At 33.0% G+C, this 23,627-nt stretch overlaps 1 protein-coding gene across 3 annotated transcripts in view; it reads left to right on the plus strand.

Annotated features, from left to right (window-relative positions):
• Positions 1-23,627, plus strand: part of UTRN (utrophin) — a 559,804-nt gene that overhangs the window by 379,747 nt on the left and 156,430 nt on the right. For all 3 annotated transcript variants that reach the window (XM_051997902.1, XM_051997900.1, XM_051997901.1), the window contains one exon: positions 3,410-3,566. In XM_051997902.1, the coding sequence (XP_051853862.1) occupies positions 3,410-3,566 (157 nt within the window). The remainder of the gene's footprint in view (positions 1-3,409; positions 3,567-23,627) is intronic.

Genomic DNA, 23,627 nt, shown 5'->3' on the forward strand with positions numbered 1-23,627 from the left:
ACAAATCTATTAAATGTTAACATAAACATCATAAGAATTCAACATTTTCTGAAACAAAAAGATTAGTGAGAAATGTGTTACTATTTATATATTTTTCCATGGATAGATTTTGAGGGGTCTGAAAACTTGGATTGCAAAACAATTAAATCCTCATTCACTTCTAATTGGAATAAAGTGTTTCTTCCAATTATTAATTAATATATGCAACAAAACACAGTCATACTTGCCTGTCCTAGATTGCTGGCAGAGCCCATAATATCCATTCAATCTATTCAGTTTTAAAATCCATCTTATGGATCAATTCAAGATTATTCTGCTCTTTACCTTTGGATTCCTTTTCCATTTGTCCATCTATACTGTTCCTTGGTCTACCAGTAATTAATCTGTGGGTTATTTTTACCATCCAAATTTTTAGCTCCCAATTCCCGAATTATTTAATGCTGCTAGCGAAAGTCATAAACCTAAACTAACTAGATCTTCTTCAGTTCCTGTTATTTGACCACAAGTGCTAATCAGTAATCCTTTTATCTGTCAGTGATGGACTCTCTAACTACATTTCCCACATCAACTGCTAGAGGTCTTTTCTTCTTTCCTCAAGTCTCTCTTATTCTCTTTAACCCACTCTCCACAAATGACTTTGCTTCCTATTACTTTACTGAGAAAATTGAGAACTTGGAATATTCTGTTATTTCTCCCATTTCACTTCAAAACTTCATTATATGAAATAATAATTTTCCCCATTTCAAGTTTAAAGGATATTTAATGGTCCTCTGCATTCCACAGATGAGGCAATGACACCCAGAGAGACTGTTAAGTTGCCCAAAGTCATACTTTGCATACTAAGCAGATCTTGAAGTCAAATTTAGGACCTCTTGCTTCAATCTAGTGTATTCTCACTGTTCTGCTTCATTCACCTTCTCCTCCTTTGCTCCAGTTTTGAAGGATGAAGTAGTCCTTATTTTCAAGGCTAGTTGTCTTTATTTGTGTCTCTTTTCCTTTGGGAGTTTTCCTATTCAGTCATTAGTCCATCTTACCTTCATTCTTTCTCCAAAGTACTGGCTTTTCCCCTCCCCTCTGTAGACATTCTCAGATTTACTCAACAGCTTCTTACTTTTCCCTTAAGCTATTTTATATCTTCTTCTCTTCATGTTAAAAAGTAAAAATCAGTTATCTTATTGTTTCTATCATACTACTTACTCCTTTGCCCCTTGCAATCTTATATCTCATTGTACAAAAAGTGCTATCTCAAAGATTACCAGTGTTTTCTTCACAATTAAAAAAAAACAAAAACAAAAACAAAACTATTGATTCATTTGTTGTTATCTCTTAGTGCCCCCATTTATAATTTTCAGCCCTAGACTGAATCCTTATCTGTAACAAACTACAGTTATCCCTTCTACATCACAGCTTGCCCCATTATGATTTCAATATATCATGGATTGGCATAAGAAATTTAATGAGAATTTTGTAGGAGTTTCCAGAAGCCACAGACAACATGCAAAGACCAATAGATGACAATACAAAAAAAAGTTTAGAAACTCAGAAATGAATAAAATATATGTATAGTATTGAATAATATATATTTTCTTTTAATACTATAATAATTAAGATTTATTCTCTAGATGAAAGGTGAGCTAAATATTTTTTACACAGATTTTCCAGATTGTGAATTCCTGTACCCCTAACTCCTGTAATATAGAAGGAATAAGTGTACTAAGTATTCACAATTAGATTAATCTTATAGAGACGTTTTACCCCCATAGTTCCTCACTTCTCTACCAAGGAATGGGGGAGAGGAAAGGATATATGTTTTGTGATAGTTTTCAGTTCCTCAGAGCTCAGCTTTCTTTCATTTGCATTTTTATAATCATTATATATAACAATATTTATTCTTATGGCCTTTTATTAGCGCTTATCTTCTCTAACCTTTCTGCCACATATTGTATATTTTTGAAAACTATTTTTCCTGAATCATATGATCTTAAGTCTTAGTTTCCTTCTCAGATAAAAATATCTGTAGTACTTAGCTTACAGAAGTATTAAGAAGTTAAAGTTAGATCATAAAGTCAAAGAAATCTGTAACTTTTCAAGCATTATAAATGCTTGTTAGAGGTATTATTATTATTAATTATAATGGTGCCCCTTCTCTTGATTTCATCAATATTGCTTTCTTTTAGTTATCCTAGATGACTTATTGCTCTTTTTCTATGTCATTTATTCATTTATTATCCATTACCCACATCCTAATCATGGGTGACATTTTCCTTTCTTCTTTAATCTCTTCTTTGCCCCACATCCTTCCCAATTCCTGAGCCTCTATTCTATATCATCTATTTCTTCTTATTAATATTAAGCATTCTAAGAGATTTTATTACCTCTTTACAGGTAAGCTACCCAACTCTGTCCCAAACTCTTTTCCTACATTATTGCATCTTCATTCAGGTTGCACATTTCCAAATATTAATTCATCGTTTTCTCATCTTCCCACTCCTCTTTTTTTAAACTTTACTACTTTTTGATGACAACACCATAGTCCTCACAGTCACTTCAGGGTTTAAAAACTCAGACCCACCTTTGATTCTTTTGCCTCCCTACTTCCCCATAATCTCTTTATAACACTTCATACAACTGCCTCCTACTGTCTACCCACAATAACCATTACACTATTCAGCCTCTTGTCACTTACCTGTAATATCTTCATAATTGGCTCCCTTGTCTATAATTTCACTCCTCTCTAGTTCTTCCTTCCCATAGCTATTCAAATAATCTTCCTAAGGCACAGAACTGTTCATTTTCTCCTGCTGTTTAAAATCCTTGTATCATCCTAAAATAAAATGTAAAGCCTTACATTACTTTTTGTCCTGACCACTCTAATCACTACCAGCTGTTCTGTGAACTTGAAATTCTGTCTCTTTATCTATACACTTTATGCAGGTTCTCCTCCATACCTTGACCTATACCATTCTCATTTTCATCTCTTCCTGACAAGAACCCCTTCTTCATTAGAAGACCAGATTCATGTGTTCTTATCTCCCCACAACTGATAATAATTCCTCCCTGATCAAATTTTCACTGAATTCTTCCCCTGTCCCACCCTCTATTTGTATAGATAATATACCTTTTAAGTAGAATCTAAGCCTCTTAAGAGCAGTGACTTTTTCATTTTTTTGTTTCATATTTCTATTTGCACACATAATAGATATTTAATCAGTATTTATTGGGTTGCATGGAATTCAATTAAATTTGTTTCAAATTCCTGGGTATTATAACTATAGAATTTTCTTTCTAGGAAGTCTTCTTTCTTTGTAGCAAATTAACCCTGATTTTCCAGAGCCATTGGGCTCCTAAGAAAAATTGTTGCAAAAAAGAGTTGACATTTTTAAAAGTGGTATTCCTTCTCTCTCCTCAGGGCTTATTTGGAAGCCAGTTCTGAAAAATGGAGTAGGTTGCTGACATCTTTAGAAGAGTTGATCAAGTGGCTAAATATGAAAGATGATGAGCTTAAAAAGCAGATGCCTATTGGAGGAGATGTACCTGCCTTACAGCTCCAGTATGACCATTGTAAAGTAAGTGAACTCTACCCTATTGGAAATCTTTCTTTTTTAATGTAATAATATTATAATTGTCTTTAGTAGCTTAGAGTGGAAGGAAGAAGTCTAGTCTCAATCATGGAAGTCAAAATAAATGTATTAGTATAACTTATATGTATACATGTGTATTATCATTTCCTGTCACAAAATTTAAAAAAAAAAAATATAGAAATTTGTTTAGCTGTCAGCTACTAATAGGAATTTATTCAGATAAATATGTGTTTATCATTCTGAAACCTTTGCAGAACTTTTAAAGTGTCATTAACATGTTTCTAAATAATATACCTTGCTGGTATATTTATTTCATTTTTTAAAAATTCAATTCATTTTGAGCTTAAATACATAAAAACAAAAAAAAGAATATCTCCATGAACACAGTACAACATAAAAAAGGATTCAGTATAAATCCTCCATACCTTGAATCTATACCATTCATTGTTTACTTTATTAAAAAATATTAAGTAATAGGCACTGCACAGTTTTCAAAATTACCCTGCTTTTTGTGTTTCCTTCTAAGTTTTCTTTTGTTCTCTATGTACTTTTTTCTTCCTCTCCTCCTATTTAGTGCTACAGAAGGCTACTGTTGGACCATGTGTGTCTGTACGTGTGTGTGCATGCATGTGTAATCATACTATTACATACTCCTATTATCAGTTTGTTCCCTCTGAAGGTGGATAACATCTTCCTTCATAAGTCGTTTGTAATTGATTTGAGTATTTATAATACTAAAAAAGACTTAATCACTCAAAGTTATTTTTAGAATAATACTGCTATTAATTTATACAGCATTCTCCCGGTTTTCCTTATTTCATTCTTCATTATGTCATGCAAGTCTTTTTCTGTTTTTCAATCAGCTTATTTTCATAGCACAAGGTAGTATTCCAATACAAGTATACACCACAATTTGTTTAACTATTATTCTTAATTTCCAGTTCTTTGCCACCAGAGAGTTGATATAAATATTTTAGAACATATATAAATTCTTTTCCTTTTCCCCTATTTATCTTGGAAACAGACCCATTGCAGGTATATTTAACCAGCTTATCTCAATATTTTGAAATGGCCATATTGGAAGGTTTTCATATGTATATAAATATGTCTGTGGTATTTTAGTTCAAAGCTTTGTCTAAAATAAAGGTGAAGCAACTAGTAACTCTGGTGGAAAATAGGCTTAATTTAAGCCTTGGAGCACACTAAAAAAGCCAAGAAACTTTCAAGCCTTTTCGAGGTAAAAAAGTTTAATTCTCCTTTCATTGACAAATTCTCTATCCCTTCCTTCTTTTCCTACTCTCCCCTCCATTCTCCCATCCCCCCAAAAAAACCTCAAAAAACTCTGCAATAAGCAAACCAGCACTTCTATTCTTTGGATGTCATATAACCCTGAACAATGAAGTATATTATCGTAGATTTGAATTACTATTTTCTAAATTTTTTGCCATGCCTGTTTCCAAGTCATATTATGAACCATCCTCCCATCAAGTTGTTTTTTTTAAAGCTATTTAACATTTTAACACATGTGACATGTGTTTCTATTAACTGTAAAAAGAGCCCCATATATGCATGCATAAAAGTAGTATTCCCTACTTTTAAAAAAAGAAAGAAAAATTTACATGATTTATTTTAGAAATCTCATACTTAGGGTCTATACAATATTGTTAAATGTTGTCTTGGTTGGAAAAAAAAACTTTAATAAAAGGAGAGAGACTAGTTACAGTATGTATATATTATTCTTTATGATTTTAAAGTCTTTGTCATCTAACAATATAGAAGAGGGAAGGGAAGTTTTTGTGGATTTGGAGGAAAAACAGCAATGGAGCTTCATGGCATGTGTCCTAATTTATTATTAATTGATTATTGCATCATGCTTCACAAGTAGAAATGATACCTCCCAAAATGACATGACCTCTTTGCCTTAGACTTTTTTTCTCATCAATTATAGATAATTATCTGTTATAAAGCCCAAAGGAAAGTCTGACACATTTATGTAAATTTTAATTTTGTTAGTAGTTTGTGTGTCCTTAGTATATAGCATACACTAATCAAACTATGCTATCACTTGATACAATTGTATTTACTACAAGATATAGGTATAATATCTTCAGTGATAGAAGAGATCATTCATTTCCCTGAGCCAGTCCATTGTCAGCAGTGACCTCACTGCTTATAGGAAGCTTATTCTGTGGTTTGACAATTCTGTGATCTGTTCCAGAGATGTTCATAAGAAAAGCAGAACCCTCTGTATCTGTAGTTAGTTAACTTGGCAGTAGTATATCTGGAGAGAGGTATGTTCTTTCTGACCCATGTAAATTGATTTAGTCAAGCAAAATTCACAACTGGCAAACTTAGTAAGAGGAATGGTATGAAATAAACCATATGTAGTTTCCTGCCCATTCACACCATAAGGTTAGGCCGAGTTGTTTGGTAGAGGAAGAGGAAAAGGCTTCTAGGAGTTTTTTTTCTTTTTAACTAGAGGAGTTGAGGCTTTGGAAAATTCAGTAACCCATTTGATATACAGTTATAATGAGCTTTAAAAATAAAAAATTAAAAAAACCTTCTCATTCTGACATTACATATTTCTTAAGAGAATGGTAAGATTGTACATAATTGTTATGAATAAAGTAACCTATTAATTTGACTTGTTTTGAAAGAGAGTGAATAGTATAGATAATAATTTAGGGTGCTAGGGAATTAGATGAAATAATTGATGCATTATTTTCATTTGTGATGATTGACAAGGAGGGTGATAAAAGACTAGAAAATAACTCCTTTAATTTATAACTCATGTCAAATAAGATAATAATTATAAAATACTTCTTAGGGTAGGGGTCATCTGGAGAAAGGAAACCTGTTTTAAATGAGGGGTAATGAGATTACAAAGAAGGAAATCCTGGATTCATCATATATTTCAAAGGAGGAAGCAGAAGTTCCAGGCAAATGGTTGACTTATTTTTCTCTCACTCAATTCACTCTTTCATCTAACAAAACATTTACTAAGTAACGAATATGTTAAGGAACCAAAATATGTAATGCCAGAATGAGATTTTTAAAAAATATTTATTATTATTATTATTATTTTTAAAGCCCATTATAGCTGTGTATCAAATGGGTCACAGAATTTTCCAAAGCTTCAGCTTTCTTAGTTTAGGAAAAAAATATCTCCTAGCACTCCTTACCTCTTCCTTTACCAAATAACTCTGCTATATCCTCTGGTGTTTTGTGAATGGGCAGGAAAACATATATGGTTTGTTTCAACCCATTGCTCTTACTGTGTTTGTCAGTTTTGTGCTTGTTGCTTCTGTTGTAAAATAAAAACAAAAATCTTTAGTATGAAGGAACTTGTCTTCTATCAGAGTACACATATAAAGAGTGTACCAGATGTTTTAGTGCAGTTTTTAGCTTTTGATAGTACATGCAGAAGAAATAGATAAATTTAAGACGTTTTTATATAGTTGGCAGGCAGTGTACTAGCACATGGGGGAAGGGGAAAGAGAAAAGGACAGAAAAGGCTTCCTGTTGAAGTTGATATTGAAATAAAATCCTGAAGGAAGTGAGGGACTCTGTGAGTTTTGAGATATGGAGAAAGTGCATTCCTGACATGGCGGTTGGCTAAGTGAATAGGCTCAAAAATGGGATGTGGAGCTCTGTGTAAGGAACATAGAATAGATCAGTTTAGCTGAAACATGGAGTGAGGGAAGCAAATCTAGGCTAGAAAGATACGTTGAGCTAACTTTGAAGGACTTTAAAAGCCAAATATTTGTACATGATCTAAGAAGATATTTTTTAAAAAAACACTTGACATTGACTAAGGGAAGAAAATGGTTAGACCTATGTTTAAAGAAAATCAGTTACAGAGCTGTCAAACACATAGTGCCCAACACTCCCAAATGCCACTGAAACAGATTAAAATGTAATTGGGAAGTATTTAACAAGTTAATTTTAAAAAAAATTAGAAAAAATGGGATTTTCAAGGTTAATACACAGTTGATGGGGATGTATATGTACTGTTTAGTGACAACTATTTCTTTTTGAGTTAGATTCCATAGATATAGAGGAATAACCTCTACACTAGCAATGGGGGAAAAACATTATACAGGGAAAATAAAGAAATTATTGCAATAGTTCAAATGACCCACAGATGAGGCAAGATATATAGAACTATGAGTCATCTGCTGGCAATGAGGGTGCAAACAAACTTGGTAGACATATGAGAATAGTAAGCAAGACTTAGATGCAAGAGATGTAGTAGATGTAGAAACAGCAGGATTTCTTAATTGACTGAGTTATATAAAGAGAGAGTGAAGAATCAAAGTAATTCTAAAGTAACAAGCCTAGGAGAATAGAAGAATTTTGATTTAGAAACAGAAAAGTTTGATAGAGAGATGAATTTAGAAGTAAAGAATAATGAATTTTTAGCATATTAAGGTTATGATGTCCTTGGGACATCCAGTTTGAAATGTCAGTAGGTGATATAGAACTAAATCACATGAGAAAGCCTGGGGCTAGAAATATCTATGTCATTTGTAGATATGATAAATGAACCTAGAGTTGAGCTCAACGGAAAAAAAGTATATAGAAAGAACTTCTCTAGAGATAGGTTCTCTGTCTTTCCAAAACATAACCTTGGACAACTAGTCTCTGCTAAGTGCTATGAATGATTTATCCATCAGAGCAGATAGTCAGCAAGCTTTTATTAAAAACCTATATATCAGTCATCATACTAAGTGATGGAAATACCACCAAAAAAAAAAAGGCCTTACTCAAAAAGATACAACATGGCAACAATTATGTATACAGAAGATAATTAGAATAAATTGGAATTAGTTAATCGAAGGGACAACTGCTAGTTAGTGCCATGGTTAAAATGCTGATCTTGGAGTCAGGAGGACTCATTTATTTGAATTCAAATCTGGCCTCAGATACTTATTGTGACTCTGGGCAAATCACTTAATCCTATTTATCTCAATTTCCTCATTTGTAAAATGAGGTAGAGTAAAGATGAGGAAGGGAGTGGTAAAACACTCCAGTATCTTTGCCAAGAAAACCCTAAATTGGGTCAGACTTAAACAACAAATGAATAATTTATCTCTGCAAATGATAAGATTTTAGCTGGGTTTGAAAGAAATCAGGGATGCCAGGAAACATCTATGAGTTCTACTTATCGGAGGGTGTATGGGGATAGACAGTGAAACTGTCTGAAATAATTTGGGATATAAGACTATCTTGTTTTAGAGAGAGAGGAAAAAAACAGAAGCCACGTCACTGTATCAAAAGTTTGTTGCTAGACATTAAGGTGTAAGAGTGAAAATGACCACTACTTAGAAGCAGTGGTCAGCCTGCAAGGAAGCAGAACTAAGAGAGCAGTGTCATCAAACCCACTCTGAAAAGTATATCAGGAGTAGACTGTCATGTGTAATTTCAAGCTGTGGGATTATGGTGATTTTAGAACAAAAATAGGAAAATAAGAGAAGAGAATGTTTTGAGGAAGGGGATGATTGAATTTCTCAATCAAGTATTATTAGTCAATAAACTTTTATTAAGTTGCTACTATATACCAAGTATTGCATTAATGCTGCTTGCTTTTAGTGCTGTCCATATTCTACTTGATGTGCTGGCATTGTCTTCGAATAGAGCTACCCAAAAGATATTTGGAAATTTATAACTGGAATTATAGAGAGGAAAAGTGTGAGTTTTGGAAAAGTATCCATTGAAACTATGAGAGTAGATGACAGTACTTTCTTTCCTCTTCTGCTAATCAGTGAAACTTAAAAAGGAAATAAGCAAAAAAAAAAAAAAATAATATCTGCAGTTGTAAATGCTGTTCAAATGGCAAGAGGATAATGACTGAAAAGACACCAATGAAATTAAAAATTACCACATGATTTTTGGTGCCTTGAAGCAATCAATTTTAGTTGAGGGGGGAGTCTAACCAGATTGTGGGCCTTGAGGATACACAAGGTAGCACAGTAACTATATTAAATGTATTGATGGGGAATGCTGGATCAGTTTTGTGAAAATAGAGAACACTCATGGGAATAGTCATTACTGAAATGTTCAGAGCCACTATTCTAGATTTAAACAATTCTTACATATATTTTAATTGTAATTAAGCAACATGAGCTCCAATGTTGGTATGCACCAATACTGCTATTAAGTGGGCAATTCCATTTGAAAAGCATGTCCAGAAAATTCAAGACTGGGCAGAGAGATTTTCCATATGGCCCCTTGCTACTTAAAAAAAATAAAACAAAATCTAAGCATTCACTTATTTTTCTTTAGTCACTCCTTCACATCATAAGAAAAAAATAACTGATTAGCATTATAATATTATAAAAGGGTTAGCTAAGGGAACAGAGATTATATATTGATCTCAGTAGAACATTATAAAGTAAAACTTTTGTCCAAAAAGTTGCCCTTCTCAGTGATTTATATACTATCCCCAAACTCTTGATCTCATCTACCCCCAGAGCTTTAATTTAAAAAAAAAAAAAAAAGCTTTAAAACTTCAATTTTCTTTTAAATACTTGCATCTATATACCCTATTTCTACATTTCTCTTTCATTGTAGAAACTAATATAAGAAAATTTGATCTTACTTTTTTTTTTAAACATCAATAATTCTTTAAAAGGTTTTTGATTAGCTCATTGCCTACTTAAAGCTATTTAAGTTTTTTTTTCCCCTTAAGTGTGCTGGAGCCAGCTTAGTCATTTATATCTACTTGATGATTAGGTTGCATCATATTTCTTTTACCAGTGCCCTTGCCAAGTGACTGTATCCTTTGTTCATTGCAAACTGTATTCTTATTTGGCTTGGAAACTTAGTCCCCAATGGCAGAAATATAACTTTCACACAGTAACTTCAGTATTACCAGATCTTAATTTAGAGGAAAAAGAGTCCTTCTCTGCCTATGACTCATAAAATGATTTATATTACCTATATTATTTTTTGTCATATAATTTTTTTCTTCATCTAAAAATATATTGTGTCAATGAATCTTCCATTTAAAGAATATTTTAAACATAATATTGTTATTACACAATATTAATTTGCTTAAATGGATTTTCTGAACATGTTCTATATTCTACCATACAGTTTGTGATTTGAATTATCAGACTCCCAGATTGCCTAAGTTTCTAAACAGCTTTTACAAATGAAGAAATTATTGACTATAATATTAATTTTTTTATTCATTTCATTTTTATTTTGAAGTTGCCATTTTTTATACTAACTCTGGGAGGCAAAATTTTTTAAAGTTATAGTTTAATCATTTTTAGAACTTTAATTTGTTGTTTAAAGTTTAGACTTAGACTTTCATCTTTAGTGAACTGAATTTATTACATACTTCATACAAACACTTTCAACATGCGTTTTTGTTTAAAAAACTTGCCAGTGTTAAGTGTATAGGCATAAAAGACTTTTTGATAAAATTTTTTATAGATTTATTGGTGAACAGTTCTGTTACTAGTTCTGTTATCCTTTGAAAGTAAAATTAGAATTTTTTATCACTATATGGATATTTGATAAATATATCATTTAACAATTATATTTTCATAAAGATTAATATATGACTGAAGTGAAATAATTATACCAAAGAGAACATTATTTTTCCAAGCGTTCATAGTCTAAAAGTTGTTCCTTATCAGTTTTAGGTTCTTTTTTCTTTTCTGTTCTTTGACAGCAAAAATTTGACTTCTCTTCCTTAGAGTGAGAGAAAGACAGAGTGTGTGTGTGTGTGTGTGTGTGTGTGTGTGCGCGCGCGCACGCGCGCGCATGCACACTTGTGCTCATGTGCATGTTAGTATTTGCATGCAAGTACATGCAATGATTTTGTTTTAATTCATATTTTTTTCTTATTCAGGTAATCCATTTTCAGATTAACTTTTAAGTGACTTAGAATTGGGCAAATATTCAGTATTTTTATTAGATTTCTATTTAAGCTGTTTTATAGTTGACTGTATGTAAAACATTTCTTTAGTGTCTAGTAGGTACAAATAACAACACTATGGCCCATGCTTAATCTTTAAGCAGCTTATTTTGTAATTACAAAGATAAATGTAATACAAGATTCTGATGGGCACTGAAGAAAGTACTTTAAGAAAATCTGAAGAGGGATGGAACATGTTTGAATAGGAAGGAGAGTTTGATTTGAGAAGACTTCCCAGAAGAGACAGCATTTGAAGTATTTTTTTTCTAGTGAATATGAGGAAAAGGAAATACAGATGTCAGGCCTGTGGGAGATGGACTGAATGACTACCCAGTGAGGTGAAGGGAGAGGAGATGGTGTGCCACATTTTAAAAGAGGCTAAGAAAGTAGTTTTATCTGATGATAAAGTATTGGCTATAGAGGTACTTTGGAGCTGGTATTTTACTCTACTGGCCGCTTGGAAATCACTAAAGGCTTGTGACCAGGGCAGCAATATGGCTAGATTTGCAATTCTGGATTATTTTGTTGGTCTTGTGAAAGGAAGGTTGGAGCTATAATGTGTCAGCATGTTCTAAATAGTCCCAGATGACATGTTTTAAGGGCCTAAATGAAAGTGAGACAGTAAAGAGAAAGGGTACTGATGAAAGAAATTATGGTGATAAACCTGCCTAGATTCTACATCTACTTGGATCTGAAGATAGAGAGGGGTATCTATATGTAATGGAGAGAATTGATCAGGATCCTCTTTGAAGAACTGTTTTACTATTTATGATTTGAAGGATATAAGGTAAAAGAAATAGAGGCGATATGCTTTTTAAGGACTTAATCAGAATTATTTTGTTAATACTCCTTTATAAGGGTTGACAAATTCCTTCATTTCATGCTTGATGGACTTAGAATGCAGCTAGTCAGTTGTTGAGGTGAGCATCATCCACGCCCATAATAATTTAATAATTAAAAGCAAAATGTTCTCTATAGAGAGTCATTTGAGGTAGAAGACAGCTAGCTCTAAGGAGTGTAAACTTTGAGAATGGAAGATAGAGCCATCTAAAGAAGGAATATCTATTCTTTTAGAGGCAATTGTTCCTTGACTCTTAATAAAAAAGGGATTTCTTTCTCCTCTCCATATTTTACCTAGTCCCATAAGCCATGGAATATTGTATTATAGATGTTATTCCTCCAGAGATACTTCATCTTGTAAGAAGCAGTCAGTCAAGGTGTGAGATTCAAGAAGCTTTGTGACTAAAGAGTTAGTCTTGACGTGCAGGCCGCCATACCCTAGACTTATGAAGGGAGGTTATTATAGTTATTACAGTGAAATTTCAATAAATGTCTTTGCTTTAACCAACTGTTACAGGTAAGGTACTTGATAGTAGAGTGGAAACCCATTTAATATCTGGAGTTCAAGCTCATCTTTCTCTGGGAGACTGAATAATCTCAGCAAAGGAATCAATAAAAGATAACTTTATGTTTTCAATCTTGGATTATTATGAGTGTATGGGACTGGAGCTAGACTCCCTTTTCCAAATTAATTAATCAGAGACATCTTCAGGTACAAAGAGAAAGCATTTATTTAATCCCTGCAGGAGAGGCCCAGATACACACCTGGGAACTATCCCCACTCCCACCATGTGATGCTGGAAAATGGCCAGCTTTCACCTTTTTCAGGACTTAAAAGCAAAAGACCTGATCGAGCCTTCTCATTGGATAGACTAAAAAGTACATAACCATCCTTGATCAATGGTCACCAATGTGGTCTGCCTTGCACAAGTCATGTCAGTTCTTGCAACTTCAGTAATTTCCTGCACCCCAGGGTTCAAGGTACATCCCTCCAGAAATCATGTGACACTCCCCTCCTCTCTTTTCTCCCCTCTCTTCCCCCCCCCCCCCCCCCCCCCCCCCCCCCCCGGGGGTCTCCCAGACCCAGAGTTTAAAGCCTGGGAACAGGGATCATGTGACTTCCTAAAACCCAAGGCTGTTGGGTGTAGGGATCAAGTGACTTAAGCCTAGTCTCATAAACTTGAGAAAACTTTATCTAATCAGTCCCTTTCATGAGGATGATTGTAATAAGCAGAAATGGGGGGGGGGGGGAGAAGAGTTTAAAGGATAATATGAATTTAGTTTTAGATTTGTTGAATTAATGATACACATTTGGTCATCCAGCTAGACCTGTCTAGCAAGCAATTGGAAGTGGACTGAAACTAAGGAAAGAAATTAGGAGTGGATGAATAGATTCAGAAGACTTCTATGTAGAGGTGATCATTAAATGTGTGAGAATATGAGAAATCACAGAAAAGGACAGAATAAAAGAGAAACTAGGTTAGAGTCTTGTTAAACAGCACATTTTTGAAGACAATAGGATGATGATAAAACATTAAAGATACTGTAAAAAACGGAGTTGTCAGAGAATTTGTAAAGGCAATCACAGGTTGACATATGGAGGCATTTCCCCACCCATGGACTATCCCTTACTACATAGTTCTTGATGTCAGCTGGGGAGTAATAATAAAGGTAGTAATGAAGTCAAATTCTATGTAAAATTTTAGGAGGGTGAAAACTGAAGATAATTCTATCATACTTAGCAAATAGTCATTTAAAGGTTTTTGGTGATCTTGAAGAAAACAGCTTCTCAATGGGTGGGATTTAAGGTGGATTGAATGCAGAGATGTTTATTAAGTGTGAACTCACAATTCTGACCCACCTTGAGAGACCATCTATGCATATGAATAGATCTCAAAGAGAATTATTAGCCTTTTGAGATTTTCAGTCAGCCATTTTCCTGGAAAGCCCATTCCTGGCTTCCTATCTTTCACAAGAAAGAAAGAGAGAAAGAGGGAGAGAGGGAGAGAGATGGGGGAGGGAGGGAGAAAGTTTATTAATTAGAGAAGAATTTATTCACATGCATGTGAAAATCATGTCTCTAGACTGACCTAAATTTGGATTTAAATTCCTAACTACTGACTGCAGCTACATATGCTTTGTCCACATTTTGCCTTATGAGTGCAAGTGTCAGACTACTGCATTCTTATTATGAAAAGAATAATAATAGCTGACATCTACATAGCACTTAAGAATTTTTAACAAATTTCACTCCTGTGCATTCTCACATCAAGATCTATATATTTAAAACAATGTTTCTGCTTTTTTGGTGATATTTTAAAACTTAGTAACTAACAGTTTGGAAAAAAATATGTCCCCCATATGTGACGATTAAATTAAACTGCTGGGATCACAAGTACAAAGAATAAAGCATCTGCTTTTCCCTGAGATAGTTTATTCTAACAGTGAAGATAACCAGCACCTATAAAGAATAAAAACAAACTTGTCTGTTTGACTGGGATTTCCTTGGCAATTGGAAGATCTGAAAACGTTACATTGGACTGGGAGGGATACACATTTATATAGCATCACCTGTGTGCTAAGCACTTAATACAGTTTTTGCTTGAGGACGAAGATCATGTTTGCCTCTGGAAAATGGAGGTGATACGGATATCTTTATGGAATCTACTTGGATATAAGAATGTATGATAAAATTAAGTGAGATGTGCTAAGTTAGGGGTGGAGTGGAGATGTTCTGATCTGTAATACTATTGCTGATCCTCCACATTGTCCTGTATAAATCATTGATATTCATAATAGTCAAAAGAGTTATAGGAAAATTTACTACTTTAATGAGATTTTTAGTGTATGTGCTGAAATTAAAAAATATAGAAAATTTGACATTCCTAAGAAAGGGATTATTGTACATAGAGTTAGAGGACCTAGATTCAAATTTTGCCTCTGATACTTACTAAAATCCATTCAATCTTGCTAAATCACTAACCATCAAGGGCTCAATTTCATCTAGAAACTGAAGTGGAATAAGAGCTGCCAAAGTCACTTCTGGGTCTGAAAATATGATCCTATTACAAAAGTAAATGTTTTGTGTATAAAAGAGAATTTAATTTGTACTTACTATAGTAAACAACTGATTATATTAAAAAAGATTATGCTTAATATTTGAATATAATTTTACAATTTTGTTTTAGAGAACAAGACAAAAACAATGAAAGGGACTATCTTTACCCATTTATTTCCCTGGCATTGAAAGGGAGATCAAGCACAAATCTTCACAATGTATATTAGTTTCTGTTTTCAAAATCTGCATGAGATATGTTTTACTACTTGAGAGATGCTGGAGAGAGGGTTTTCCCCTAATTTTTTACATGAATACTCAACAATATGTCTCATGCTTCATTTTTTCTGTCAGAGAAGTGGAACCAAAATGAATGTATACATTAACAGTTCATTTAAGAATATTAACCAGGTGACTTTTTTTAAAGTACTACAATGAATTTTTTTTAATTGCTTTTGCATGCCAATGTAAAGTAAGCTTAAGTTCTTTTTTGGTGAAGCTTTATTAGTGCTATCAAACTGAATAATTCTCTTTCCCTTTCTCCCCCCTTCCATACAATAATGATTTTAATATATATATAGGCTGATTTAGTTTTGAAAGCAAAGTGAGAAAAAATGGTGAATTATATTCCAACAGATTCTCCTTGTACTTATATTTATTGTTTTCTGTATACTTGCTCTCTTTAAAAATCATCTTTTTAGTGCCACTAATGAAGAAGAAATTAGAGCAGTAATTAGGAGTTACTTTGCCCAACTTTATGCCAATAAAATCAATAACTTAAATGAAATGGATGAATACCTTCAAAAATATAGCTTGCCCAGATTAACAGAGGAAGAAATAAATTGGTTAAACAGTCTCATTTTAAAAATCAAATTATAAAAAACCAATTCCAAACCTGTTGCCCCAAGGACCATCCTGAATTAGTGAATAGCGGTACCCACATTTATATTTTATATATCTAACTTTATACTTTGATATTTTAAAGTAAGAATTACATCTTAAATATTTTTCATGTTATGAGAGACCAAAAAAATACAAAGAAAATTATGATATAAAGATATGAAATAAAAGTAATAGAATAAATAATATACATAGATGGTGGCTCTGAATCCAACACTTATCTTGCAAAATTAATAGTTACATAAGAACTCAAATTCTTTGGTGTTCTCTATTTGCTGCACTTTTACCCTTGGCAAAGTAATTTTTGGACTAGTAAAAATAAGGGACAGTATAGTGTCTTTGCCAATGTTATGTTCCATAGCATGCAATGGGAAGAGTCCTTCCATAGATGTCTTTTTCATAGGATGCTACAAGGATTCAATTCTCTACTAAATTACACTTTTTATGTGTAGCCTTCAAATTATTTTGCCTTCTCACATTTCAGTATTATCACTTCTAAAATGAGAGCATTGGATTATGTAACCTCTAAATTTCTTACCATCTGTAGTATTCTGTGTCCAAGTCTCAAGTTCTTATCATATGGTCTCTTATCTACCAAGCTGTGGCTCTTAACCTGTCATTTCCAGGGAATGTGATTTGCCTCATTTTTTCATAGTAGTAAAGCACATATACATTGTGTGTGGTGTATTTGATATTGTTCCAGTATATTTAGAGTGGGAATGCATCTGTGTGTCCTGGGCTGGAATTAAATTTGGGTCCAGCCAAAAGATTTCATGAACTTGATCTCATTTAGTATATTGTTCTACCTCAATGAAGTTACTATAGATTATGTAAAATGTCAATAGAGATTAGTATATTAAGAGAACAAAGAAATTTATGTATCAAAGAAATAGAGTTAGATTGAAAAATCATTTTGGTCAACCCACTGTCTTTAGAATACACTGCATCTAGACCTTTCTTCTCTATTGACTAAAAAAAATCTATTATGCCATTAAGTACCATCTAAAGCAGAGTTTCTTAGATTGTAGGTTAGAGAGAGAAAGCATAATAGTGTAGACAGTCTTCTAGAAAAGATAGGAATTATCCAGTTTAAGGGACAAGAGGAGCTTGATAGGGAGAAAGGCCACTTCTTCAAAAGAGTCAGAGATCAGTTAGCAGATGATAATTAGAAGGATATGAGATTAGAATTCTTAACTGTAAAAATAGTAACTCATGCTTTTATAGCACTTTTTAAGCACCTTTGAGTTGCTAATGGCAATTCATAGAGTGATGGACCTGGAGTCAGGAAAACTCATTTTCCTAAGTCATATATGACTTCAGATATTTAATGGACTGTGCATGAAATCCTGGGCAAATTCCTTAATTCTTTTTGCCTCAATTTTGTCATCTGTAAAATGAGCTGGAGAAGAAAATGGCAAGCTACTTTACTATCTTTGCCACAAATGAATGAATGAAGGAATAGATAATGAATGAAGGGATGAGTAAATAAATAAACGAACGAATGAATAGAAACTACAAAAAAACCTCCAAATGTGGTCCATGATAAGTTAGACATGATTAAAATGAGCAAGTAACGTCTACCAGTCTGCTGTTTACAAAGTCTTTTCCTCAAAACAAGATGGTGTGTTACTATTCTCATTAACAGATTCGATCCTGTTATAGAAGGCTTCCAGCCTTTCTCTATTTCAGTGCATTAGAAACAGGCTTTCTGCAAGGATGTGTTGAAGAAAGACTGTGGGATTTGAAAGAAAATAGACATTAAGAATAGAAAAATATAAATTCTGCTACATTGTACTCCTCAGTTGAAAGAACAAACATGAAAGCCATTTGTTTTTAGAACTCAAAGCTCTTTGCCACTCTGTAATTCTTTGTACTAAACAGATCTGTTGGAGTGTAATTATCCTGTCATTAATTTTTCATCAGGTATTAATGGAAATTCAAATTTTTCTCTTACGTCACAAATAGGTAAAATTTTTGTCTTGTGGGTGATATGATATTTAAATATTCTTTAAAAATTAATTATTTGGGGGCAGCTAGGTGGTGCAGTGGATAGAGAATCAGTCTTGAAGTCAGGAGGACCTGAGTTCAAATTTGGTTTCAGAAACTTAATACTTCCAAACTGTGTGATCCTGGGCAAGTCACTTAAAAGTCACCAATTGTTTCAGCAAAAATATTGATGATGATGATGATGATGATGATGATGATGATGATGATTTTTAGTATCTTGATATGAAATAAAATTAATGGAAACAAATTACATTGGAAGAATTTAGAAATGAGACAATTATTTCATATTAATATGCTATGATTTCTCTTCTTTGGAAAACTTAAGTATTTGATTAATGAGTCAACAGTATTTCTGCTTAAGAAAGCCAAATTAATGATCTATAGGAAAAATAGTATAGTATAGTTTTAAACTTGCAAGAATCAGGAACACCTACATTTAAATCCTATCTTTGAAATTTACTAGGTAAAGCTGGAACTCACATCAGATAGTTGTTATGCAGATAAAATGAGATAATGAATGTAATTCCTTTGAAAGCATTAAGTACTCTATAAAAATGAAGTATTATTGTTAAGAGGAAGGTGCTATAAATCTTAAGTGATTTTTTTAAAAAATTCCCGAATAATAATAACATTTTTCTAGTGTTATAAAATTAGTAATTGTTTGTGAAAAGGCAAATGTTATCATTGGTTAGATCTTTATTTTGAATATTATTCCAAGATGTGGAACTTCCAAAGTTATTGGCATATAGAGTATAACATAAGGGTGAATGAAGCAGAGGATTATTCACAAATAAATTGATTTATTCTAATAGTGGTCTAATAGTTGGATTTTGTTATTTTGTTTGCTTTGTTAAAAAATAAAAAAAGGCTCTTGATTATTTCATAATATATCTCATTGAGTGGTGGTGTTATTTATTACTATGTTAGAAAGGATCTCTGACCTTCTAGTCCAATGCATATCTGATAAAGAATTCATTCCTTAGATAATATCTCTATCATCCAGTTTCTACCTACAAACTTTCATTGAAAGGGAATCCATTACTTCTGACACATCTCCTTTCACTTTTGGATTAAATAAATTAACATATATAAAACACTTTGCACATCTTAAAATACTGTAAAATGCTAGCTATTATAGTCATCCTTATCATCACTTATTGGAGAACTTTCATCATTAGGAAGCTTTCCTTACAATAAGCCTATATTCATCTTTCTGTAAAAGCAGAGTCAAGAGCTTGTCAAGGAGAATTAGGTGACAGAGAGAAAAGAGAAGCTTTCCAATATTTGAGCTGGGCAGCTACTATGAGTCTTGTTTCACAGAGAAGTCATATTATTTTATTCTCTAAAGAGCAATAAGGGAGTATTTCTAGATATTAGCAGATGTAAGGCATCTTATTACTGTTTCTAGGCTGCAAAGATTCATAGCAATGATTACTTAATAAGGGGCATGGAGGTTGGCATATATAGGATAAGACCTTCTCCTGCAAGCCTTTTCTTTTATTTCTGAAATGTTATTCCTTTGGGTTGAAGACAAGTGGCCTCAGAACCACATTTTGACAAGAGTAGAATTAACTTTGTTTTAGGCCACTTCCCTTGGCTCATTCCACTAGCTCATACCCACAGATATTGCTCTGTTGGGACATGGTCAGTCCATATTTTCCCTCTTCTGAAGGAGATTACTCAAAGGGAAAAGAACATATTCTTCTCTAGCCAGCACTCTTGATTCTCTGGATTTTGCCTACTATGCTTGCCATAAAAATGTCAATGAATCAGCCCTTGGAGGATCACAGCCTTGAAGTTTCTTCTGCCTCCATGACTTCTCTCTTAGATCTGCTGATTCCTTCCACTATGTCCATTTTAAGGAGTATACTCAAGCCAACCATATCTTTATTCCTTTCCAGCCTGTACTCCTGACTCCCCAGAGTTTTTCTTCCAAACTTCCAGGCTCAATACCTTTCTCTCTCTCTCTCTCTCTCTCTCTCTCTCTCTCTCTCTCTCTCTCTCTCTCTCTCTCTCTCTTTATATTTTTCAGCTTTCTTTACTTTGTTGTCTTTTCCCATTGGAATCTTTGAGGCAGATTTTTTTCCCCTTGTATTGGTGTTCTAAGCACTTAGCACTATTCTAGGCAGGAGGAAAGTATTTAATAAATGCTTGTTTTGACTGGACATCCCTTAAATTAGTAAAATCCTAGACTTTGAATGCAATGATTCTATGGTTCCCTGCTCGTTTATTAAAATCCTAGCCATCCAACCATGTAATTATTATTTTTTTTGTAACTTAGTTCAGATTATTTGACTCAAGTGACTAGACGAGATCAAATTGTCAGCCTTAGACTTGTTGTTGATTTTTATAAAGAAACACCTGCTTGCCTCCAATGGGAGGTAGCTTAAGATGAGACCACAGTTCACCTATCTTGTTAACTTTTCTTCAATTCAATTTACTTATAAAGTAATGTTCATAATATTTGTACTATATGTTTCAGATAGTTGTGAAGAAAATACTTTGTAAACCTTAAAGTGAAATGTAAAGTGATTATAAAATTATCAGGAATTATGTAGGCAATCAGCTCGTTAAATCTAAATTCTTAAATTAATTTTGATCTTTTAGCAAATTATATTTCTATTTCTAAAAAAATATTGACATAAATCTTCTGTTTGGCTTTTAAAACTTGTCACAACCTCATCTCTTCCTGTGCTTTTTATTCCTCTTAAACCGTTTCCCCTTATTCTACTTTATGATCTAGTAACTCTGACCACCTTGCTTTTCTTTACACATGATGCTTTTTGCTTCTGACTCCTTTCCCTTCTCGCTGGCTGTCACCCATGGATAGAATGCTCTTCCTTTTTACAATTGATTCCATATTTTCTGGCTTTCTTCAAGATTCCATTTAAATCTCAATTAGAAGCCTGTTCTAATTATTCTCTGCCTTTGCTTTGAAGTTATTTTCCATTTATTCTGTATATCTTTAATGTACTTTCCCCTCTCATGTTGTGTCTCCTTCATTAAAATATAAGCTACTTAGGGACAGGGACTGTCCTTTTTATCTTCAATGCTTACTTAGCACAATGCTCATAAGCATCATCACTTAATAAGTGATTAATTATTATTATTGATGATAAGTATGACAAATGATTAAATTAACAAAATTACATTTATTGCAATAGAGCACATTTTTCATAAAACATTTGGAAATAGCACTATTAAAAGCAGCTGCCTCTGTTTACTTCATGTCCAGAAAAACTTTACTCATGTGTCATCATCACAGAAGCAGTACCCTGTATTTGTAGTTAAGACCTATGCTCAAATATTATCTTTGTTTTTTAAACCAAGTAGCTGTGTAACATTATTTAGATCATTTATGCTTTTTACATCTCCAGTACTTCATTGATGAAATGAGGGAGTTGGACTACATGATCCATTCTAATTCTCAAATCCTATTTAAGAACATGCACTCTTTGGAATTTTTGATAACCTCTAGGGTAGATGACTTGTTTAGAAGAGTTAACTTACTTCAGTAATACCAATGTTATTTTATTTGTTGTTCATTTAAAATATTAAAACTTTGGCACATTTTACTGACATTTAGAGATATAGGATTATGAAAACTTGTGTTTTATGTGCAAATGTCCATAATTATTATGCTAAGTATTTTGTTTTGAGACTTCTTTACAGTGGAGTCAGTTGTAAGCAGGTATCACAATTGACTGCCTTGGGGAGAAATGTCAGAGATCTGGGTTCCAATTAGATAATTAATTAATTTCATGGGAAACGAATGTGAACTATCTGCATTTTTGTTTTTCTTCCTGGGTTATTTATACCTTCTGAATCCAATTTTCCCTGTGCAACAAGAGAACTGTTTGGTTCTGCAAACATATATATTGTATCTAGGATATACTGCAACATATCCAACATATATAGGACTGCTTGCCATCTTGGGGAGGGAGTGGAGGGAGGGAGGGGAAAAATCGGAACGGAAACGAGTGCAAGGGATAATGTTGTAAAAAAATTACCCTGGCATGGATTCTGTCAATATTTTATTTAGATAATTAATTTCAGTTCCAGTTTCTTATATTCAGGGACAATTTGCAGCTGTAGAGTTGGTGATAATTTCTACATACTTATTATTCAGATCCTTGAAACCTTGTATTCACATTTATTGCTTGTGATTCTCTAGAAGATAATCCTTATTGCTTTAATGTTACCACTTTAAGTTACTTCTTATTTTTATTTTCATAGAGGCTGTGTGAAGACTCATAGTTTGCACTTTGAGACCGTAGCTGGATAAAGATACTATTTTATATTTCTAGAAAGCTATTTAAGTACCTTTTCATAAGATTTTCTCTGTGAATCTAGATGGGGATTTATTATTTTTGTTCTTTAATTCTAATGTTGAAACAAATTATTCTTTATCTAGAAAATTTCTATTAAAAGTCTTCTGTAATTTTATTTTATTAGAGATGTGACTGTGGGTCTTCAAAGGTTGTGCTTATGCTCCAGTAGGTCCTATGTAACTAATTTAGTTTGTTTCAAAACAGATTTATAAAGCCTTTTCTGCAAATAGAGTACTGTTTTAGGCTTTCAGTGAGGTAGAAAGTTCAGAGAAGATAGTTTCTACCCTCATGGAACTTACAATCTAATAAGGCGTTACTATCATCATAGATAGCTAATATATAGTAAGTGCAGTAGAGAAGTACAAAACAAAAAGCTATATGAGTTTTGAAAGGGAATGTTATTATTGGGGAAATTTTTAAAAAGGTTTTTTTAGGAAGTGATACTTGAGATGCTTGTATAATTAGCAGATTAAGATGAAGAAAGAGGACATTCTGGATAAATGGAATACAGAGTCATAGAGGAAGGAAAATACAGTCATATATAAGGTGGAAAAAATTGTTTTCAATTTGGCCACAGGGTGCATGAAAGGTATATTAAATAATACATACTACAAAAGGAGGGTGGTTAAAGATTGTGAAGAGCCTTGAATATTGGGCAAAAACATTTGAAATCTCCTCAGTAGATATTATACAGACTGTTAAGATTTTTGAGTAAATAAATATTCGCTCAGGGCTAGGCAGAAGGATATTCACCTGGCATTCTGCCACTTGAAAATCATAATAAAGAAAATGGAATGGTCATGAATATTGATATCAAATGTATAGACATGAATAGATCCTTGTGGATTTGGTATTGATTTGGAAAACCTCAAGTTAACATTATCTATTTTTATTGTATTTATATTTTGATAAACATTTCTCATTTGAATTTTAATCTGGTTCAGTTCCCCTGAAAAGTTTTGGTAGAAGGCTACCAGTTTAAT

This window comes from Antechinus flavipes, chromosome 4 (assembly GCF_016432865.1).
Source record: "Antechinus flavipes isolate AdamAnt ecotype Samford, QLD, Australia chromosome 4, AdamAnt_v2, whole genome shotgun sequence".
Lineage (NCBI taxonomy): Eukaryota > Metazoa > Chordata > Mammalia > Dasyuromorphia > Dasyuridae > Antechinus > Antechinus flavipes.